The sequence below is a fragment of the Penaeus chinensis genome, chromosome 29 (genome assembly GCF_019202785.1).
Source record: "Penaeus chinensis breed Huanghai No. 1 chromosome 29, ASM1920278v2, whole genome shotgun sequence".
NCBI classification, from domain to species: Eukaryota; Metazoa; Arthropoda; class Malacostraca; order Decapoda; family Penaeidae; genus Penaeus; species Penaeus chinensis.
Window position 1 is genome coordinate 24,699,470 of NC_061847.1, and position 7,500 is coordinate 24,706,969.

The 7,500-nt window shown below is 44.9% G+C and overlaps 2 protein-coding genes across 2 annotated transcripts in view; both read left to right on the forward strand.

The window, feature by feature from the left end:
* Window positions 1–476, forward strand: part of LOC125040730 — a 27,401-nt gene extending 26,925 nt beyond the window's left edge. The window contains exon 14 of the mRNA XM_047635430.1: window positions 156–476. Coding sequence (XP_047491386.1) covers window positions 156–397 — 242 coding nt within the window. The 3' untranslated portion in view covers window positions 398–476. The remainder of the gene's footprint in view (window positions 1–155) is intronic.
* Window positions 477–3,921: 3,445 nt separating this feature from the next.
* The window catches only part of LOC125040962 (adhesion G protein-coupled receptor L4-like), a 7,829-nt gene continuing 4,250 nt past the window's right edge, over window positions 3,922–7,500 (forward strand). Inside the window, exon 1 of the mRNA XM_047635770.1 lies at window positions 3,922–4,006. Within this exon, the coding sequence (XP_047491726.1) occupies window positions 3,965–4,006 (42 nt within the window). The 5' untranslated portion in view covers window positions 3,922–3,964. The remainder of the gene's footprint in view (window positions 4,007–7,500) is intronic.

The following is a 7,500-nucleotide window of genomic DNA, read 5'->3' on the forward strand; positions in this document are numbered from 1 at the left end:
CTTCATTCCACTCTAACTCTTCCACATCCCTCTCTTCCCCCTTCCACCTACCTCCTTCTCTTCATCCACCATTCCATCACCCTCTCTTCCTCCACCTTCGACTTCCCTCACTCCCTCCTTCTACCTACTTCCACAATTCCACCTACCTTGCACAGGCGAAGGCGAGGCAACAGCAGTGAAATTCGGCCACGTGTACAATGGCGAAGAATTCCTCCTCGCCAACGCCAGCTGTGTGTGGTGGGACGAGGCAGCCAACGCCTGGAACACGAGTGGTTGCACCCTCAATTACACGGACGCCCACGTAACCATCTGTCGCTGCAACCACCTGACGTCCCTAGCCCTCCTCATGGACGTTCGTGGATTTTTGGCAAAGGAACGAGTGAGGGAGGTCAGTTGATGGTGGTTAGAAGTTCCGTCGGTGTTGTTGCTGTTATTATTGTTGTTGGTGTGGTGGTATTATTATCAATGTCATCTTTATCATTGTTATTATTGTTATTGCTGTTGATGTTATTATCATTGTTATCATTATCACGTTATTGTTCTTGTTTATGTTTTGGGGCCCTTTTGTGTGTTTGTTTGTGCCTGTGGGGTTTTTTGTGTTTTTGATGTGTTGTGGGGTTTTGTGGGGACTGTTTTGTGGGGTTTGTGTTTTTGCCGTGTCGTTTTGTGGGGTTTTTTCTTTTCTGTGGGGTTTTTGTGTTTTTGATTTTCTGTGGGGTTTTTGTGTTTTTGTTCTTTTCTGTGTTTTTTGTGTTTTTGTTATTTTGTGTCGTTTTGTGGGTTTGCCTGTGTTGTGGGGTTTTTTGTGTGTTTTTTTGTTTTGTGGGGTTTGTGTGTTTTTTTTTGGGGTTTTGGGGTTTTTTTGTTTTGTGGGGTTTGTGTGTTTTTTTGTGTCTGGGGTTTGTGTGTTTTTTCGGGTGTTGTTGTTTTGGGTGTTTTTGTTTGTGTTGTGGGGTTTTGTGTGTTTTTTGTTTGTGTGGTTTTGTGTGTTTTTTGTTTTGTGGGGTTTTGTGTGTTTGTTCTTTTTGTGGGGTTTTGTGTGTTTTTTATGTTTTGTGTCCTTTTGGGTTTTTTAGGGTTTTGTGGGGTTTTGTGTTTTTGTTTGTGTCCTGTGTGGTTTTGTGTGTTTTTTATGTGCCTTTGGGGTTTTTGTGTGTTTTTTATGTTTTGGGGCCTTTTGTGTGTTTTTTTGGTTTTGTGGGGTTTGTGTTTTTGTTTGGGGTTGTGTGTTTTGGGTGTTTTTTTGTTTTGTGTCCCTTTTGTGTGTTTTTTCGTTTTGTGTCCCTTTTGTGTTTTTGCTGTTTGTGGGGTTTTTGGGGTTTTTTATGTGTTGTGGGGGGTTTTTTATGTTTTGTGTGCGTTTTGTGTGTTTTTTTGTTTTGTGGGGTTTGTGTGTTTTTTTGTTTTGTGGGGTTTTTGTTTTTTTTGGGATGTTTTGTGGGGTTTTTGTGTGTTTGTTTGTGTTGTGTCCCTTTTTTGGTGTGTTTGTTTTTTGTTGTGTGGTTTTGTGTTTTTTTCTGTGTTGTGGGGTTTTGGTGTGTTTTTTTGTGTTTTTGGGGTTTTGTTGTTTTTTCTGTGTCGGGGGTTTTTGGTGTTTGTTATGTGTTGGTGTGGGTGTGTTTTTTTGTTTTGTGGGGTTTTGTGTTTTGTTTGTTTTGTGGGGTTTTGTGTTTTTGTTTGTGTTGTTGCTTTTTGGTGTTTTTTACTGTTTTGTGGGGTTTTGTGTTTTTTTCCTGTTTTGGGGCCTTTTTGTGTTTTTGTTATTGTGTTGGGGCCCTTTTGTTTTTTGATGTGTTGGGGCCCTTTTGGGTGTTTTTTTGTGCCTTTTGGGGTTTTTGTGGGAACCTGTTTGTGTCCCGTTTTGTGTGTTTGTTTGTTTTGTGGGGTTTGTGTGTTTTTTTGTTTTGTGGGGTTTGTGTGTTTTTTTGTTTTGGTGTTTTGTGTGTTTTTTTGTTTTGTGTCCCTTTTGTGTTTTTGTTTGTGTTGGGGTTTTTGTGTTTTTGTTCTTTGGGGGGTTTTTGTGTGTTTGTTTGTTTTGTGGGGTTTGGTGTTTTTTCTGTGTCTGTGTCTTTTGTTGTTTTTTATGTTTTGGTGTGGTTTTGTGTGTTTGTTTGTTTTGTGTGCGTTTTGTTTTTTGTTATGGGTTGTGTGCTTTTTGTGTGTTTTTTTGTGTTGTGGGGCTTTTGTGTGTTTTTTTGGTTTTGTGGGGTTTTGGTGTTTTTTTGTTTTGTGTGCGTTTGTGTGTTTGTTTGTGTCTGTGTGGTTTTGTGTGTTTGTTCTGTGTTGTGGGGTTTTTTGTGTTTTTGTTCTGTTTTGTGGGGTTTGTGTTTTTGTTCTGTGTTGTGTCTTTTGTGTGTTTTTTCTGTGTTTGTGTCCCTTTTGGGGTTTTTGTTATTTTTGTGTCCCTTTTGTGTGTTTGTTTGTGTTGGTGGTTTTGTGGGGGTTTTTTAGGGTTCTGTGGGGTTTTTGTGTTTTTGTTCTGTTTTGTGGGGTTTGTGTGTTTGTTATGTGTTGTGTGCTTTTGTTTTTTTTGTTTGTGTCTGTGTGGTTTTGTTTTTTTTTTGCCTTGGGGTTTTGTGTGTTTTTTCTTTCGGTCCCTTTTGTGGTTTTTTAACGGTTGGGGGTTTTTGGTGTTTTTTACGGTGCCTGTGGGGTTTGTGTTTTTTCCCGGTTGTGGGGTTTGTGTGTTTTTTCCCGGTTGCCTGTGGGGTTTTGTTGTTTTTTACCGGTCCCTTTTGTGGTTTTTTACCGGTGCTTTTGTGGTTTTTCCCGTGTCCTTGGGGTTTTGGTGTTTTTTACCTGTGTTTTTGTGTGTTTGTTCTGTGTTGTGTGCGTTTTTTTGTTTTTACTGGTCTGGTGCGTTTTGGGGGTTTTTTTACTTGCGTGTGCGTTTTTGTTGTTTTCTTGTTTCTTTTACTATGACTGTGTGCGTTTTGTGTGTGTGTGTGCATTTGGTTTTTTTTTTTTGGGTTTTTAAATGGGGGGATTTTTACATAACTTAGAAGGTATGGGTGAGTTATCAAAAGTAGTTTTTATTTACTTTAAAAAATGGGGTGACCAATTGAAGATTTAAGAGAAATAATGAAATAGTCTTGTCTGAGGGATATTGAAAACGATTTTTTTTTTTCGAAATATTAGAACTCGCGGATTTTCTTCCTTTTTCTTAATGTGAAAAACTAAAAACTAAAAAAGAAATATATATATATATAGATTAAACACTGATATATTTATTTTCGTCTCACCATTTAATAAGCAATGAAAAACTAAATTTCTTTATGTTGGCTTATTATGCACGAGATAAATCCCCTTCTTGAGCTCTTAGAAAATATTTTAAAAGTTACAAAATCAATAATTTCTCTTATTCAAAGCCACGGAACGTAAGATCTGTAAAGCCTGTGAGTAAAATTCCATTGATGTGATTTTTAAAGACCAGTGGCAGAAAATTCGAAAAGTTTAAGAGCTAACAAACTCCAAAATAATTTTCTTAAATACCCATTTGCATAAAACTAGAGAGATAGAGATAGATAGATAGATAGATAGATAGATAGAGATAGAGAGAGATAGAGAGAGAGATGGATAGATGGATACATACATAGATAGATAAAGAGAGAGAGAGAGAGAGAGAGAGAGAGAGATAGAGAGATACATAGATAGATAAAGAGAGAGAGAGAGAGAGAGAGAGAGAGAGAGAGAGAGAGAGAGAGAGAGAGAGAGAGAGAGAGAGAGAGAGAGAGAGAGATAGAGTGTGTGTGTGTGTGTGTGTGTGTGTGTGTGAGAGAGAGAGAGAGAGAGAGAGAGAGAGAGAGAGAGAGAGAGAGAGAGAGAGAGAGAGAGAGTATAACTTCAGAGCCAAACCTTAGACATCCTTTAGGGGAGGGTGAGTCTAACTTAACCTCTCTCACCAATTCTTTTAATCTAGCAGAAATTTCTGTGACCTTTCAGATGCTGGTTGGCACCCGGGGCGATGATGTGGACTTTCTTTGGCATCGTGGCACTGATCCTCGCTGTGAGTCCCGTGGTTGTGTGCTTCTGTCGGTGTTCTGTGTCTGTCTCTCTGTTTGTTTGTGTGTCAGTGTTTATTTTTGTCTGTTTGTTTGTTTTTGTATGTCTGTGTCTATGTGCGTTTTGTGTGTCTGCTTTTTTGTCCGTGTGTGTCTTATGTATCTGTTTCTGCAGTTCTGTGTTTTTCTGTGTCTGTGTGCGTTTTGTGTGTTCCTGTGCGATTATGTGTGTCTGTTAATGTGCCTGTGTGCGTTTTGTGTGTGCGAGTATATGTGTATGTTTCTGTGTCTCTGTGTGCGATTCTGTGTGTCTGTCTCTTTGTCTGTGTTCGATTCTGTGTGTCTGTTTCTATGTTCGATTATATGTGTCTGTTTATGTGTCTGTGTACGATTCTGTGAGTCTGTTTCTGTGTCTGTGTCAGTGTCTTTATTGCGTCTGTTTCTGTGTTTTTGTGTACATCTGTTTTTTTGTTTTGTTTTTGTCAGGAATGCACCTGTCTGCGACTCTTACTATCTGTCTTTCTGTCTGTGTCTACGTCTTTCCTGTCTGTCTTATTTCTGAATCTCGTCTTTATCTTTACGTCTGTGTCTGTTCCATCTCTATATATCTATTTCTATTTTTGTTAGTGTCTCTTCTTATAAAGAGAAACAGTTGAACTAAATTTACTGCAATGTTTGATTTCCTTTTCTCTGGTCTGGACTTAAATGAATACTATATTTTGGAACATGTTGCAGTTTTATTAAGTGGTCAAAACATATCACCAAACTAGCAATAACTATAAGGGTATTTATTTGTCTTATGTCTTTTTGAGTTGACATTTTAGTTCAGTTTGGGTTTTCTCTGTTCTTCTGTCTGTCTGTCTGTCTGTCTGTCTGTCTGTCTCTCTGTCTCACTCTCTCTCTCTCTCTCTCTCTCTCTCTCTCTCTCTCTCTCGCTCTCTCTCTCTCTCTCTCTCTCTCTCATCTCTCTCTCCTATATTTTAGAAAATCGATTTAGAATATTTTACCTCGGCACAAAAATCAAAGCTTCCTCAGTGTTTTTATTTCTGATATTATCATCGGCAGTTTGCTATCACCAAATGATAATCGCTATCGCCATCACATCATCACTATTAATATCTCCATCACATCGTAAATATAATCTTTATCACTACGTCACTATCAGCAGCATTATCAACTCCCTCATCAACATCTACCACCAACTCCATCACTCCACCACAAACAATGTCTTCATTCTGACCATCACCATCATCTACCATCACCATCATCTACCATCACCATCTCTCACTATCATCACCTCTCAACATCACTATCTCACATCATCTCTCGCTATAACCACATCTCTCCATCACTGTCTCTCACTGTCACTATATATCACCATCACTATCTCTCACTGTCGCCATGTCACTATCAACACCAACTATCACCATCTCTCACTCTCACTATGTATCTTTCATCACCATCTATCACCATTACCATCATTCACCATCACAATTTCTCACTCTCACCATCTCTTCCCATCATTCTCTCCCCATCACCCTCTCTCCCCATCACCCTCCCTCCCCATCACCCTCTCTCCCCATCACCCTCTCTCCCCATCACCCTCTCTCCCCATCACCCTCTCTCCCCATCACCCTCTCTCCCCATCACCCTCTCTCCCCATCACCCTCTCCCCCCATCACCCTCTCTCCCCATCACCCTCCCTCCCCATCACCCTCTCTCCCCATCACCCTCTCTCCCCATCACCCTCTCTCCCCATCACCCTCTCTCCCCATCACCCTCTCTCCCCATCACCCTCTCTCCCCATCACCCTCTCTCCCCATCACCCTCTCTCCCCATCACCCTCTCTCCCCATCACCCTCTCTCCCCATCACCCTCTCTCCCCATCACCCTCTCTCCCCATCACCCTCTCTCCCCATCACCCTCTCTCCCCATCACCCTCTCTCCCCATCACCCTCTCTCCCCATCACCCTCTCTCCCCATCACCCTCTCTCCCCATCACCCTCTCTCCCCATCACCCTCTCTCCCCATCACCCTCTCTCCCCATCACCCTCTCTCCCCATCACCCTCTCTCCCCATCACCCTCTCTCCCCATCACCCTCTCTCCCCATCACCCTCTCTCCCCATCACCCTCTCTCCCCATCACCCTCTCTCCCCATCACCCTCTCTCCCCATCACCCTCTCTCCCCATCACCCTCTCTCCCATCACCCTCTCTCCCCCTCGCCCTCTCTCCCCATCACCCTCTCTCCCCATCACCCTCTCTCCCCATCACCCTCTCTCCCCATCACCCTCTCCCCCCATCACCCTCTCTCCCCATCACCCTCTCTCCCCATCACCCTCTCTCCCCATCACCCTCTCTCCCATCACCCTCTCTCCCATCACCCTCTCTCCCCATCACCCTCTCTCCCCATCACCCTCTCTCCCCATCACCCTCCCCCCATCACCCTCTCTCCCCATCACCCTCTCTCCCCATCACCCTCTCTCCCCATCACCCTCTCTCCCCATCACCCTCTCTCCCCATCACCCTCTCTCCCCCATCACCCTCTCCCCATCACCCTCTCTCCCCATCACCCTCTCTCCCCATCACCCTCTCTCCCCATCACCCTCCTCTCCCCATCACCCTCACTCCCCATCACCCTCTCTCCCCATCACCCTCTCTCCCCATCACCCTCTCTCCCATCACCCTCTCCCCCATCACCCTCTCTCCCCATCACTCCTCTCCCATCACCCTCTCTCCCCATCACCCTCTCTCCCCTCACCCTCTTCCCCATCACCCTCTCTTCCCCATCACCTCTCTCTCCCATCACCCTCTCTCCCCATCAGCCCTCTCTCCCATCACCCTCTCTCCCATCACCCTCTCTCCCATCACCTCTCTCCCCATCACCCTCTCTCCCCATCACCCCTCCCTCCCATCACCCTCTCTCCCCATCACCCTCTCTCCCCATCACCCTCCTCTCCCCATCACCCTCTCTCCCCATCACCCTCTCTCCCCATCACCCTCTCTCCCCATCACCCTCTCTCCCCATCACCCTCTCTCCCCATCACCCTCTCCTCCCCATCACCTCTCTCCCCATCACCCTCTCTTCCCATCACCCTCTCTTCCCATCACCCTCTCTCCCCATCACCCTCTCTCCCCATCACCCTCTCTCCCCATCACCCTCTCTCCCATCACCCTCTCTCCCCATCACCCTATCTCCCCATCATATTCTCTCCCCATCACCCTCTCTCCCCATCACCCTCTCTCCCCATCACCCTCTCTCCCCATCACCTCTCTCTCCCCATCACCCTCTCTCCCCATCACCCTCTCTCCCCATCACCCTCTCTCCCCATCACCCTCTCTCCCCATCACCCTCTCTCCCCATCACCCTCTCTCCCCATCACCCTCTCTCCCCATCACCCTCTCTCCCCATCACCCTCTCTCCCCATCACCCTCTCTCCCCATCACCCTCTCTCCCCATCACCCTCTCTCCCCATCACCCTCTCTCCCCATCACCCTCT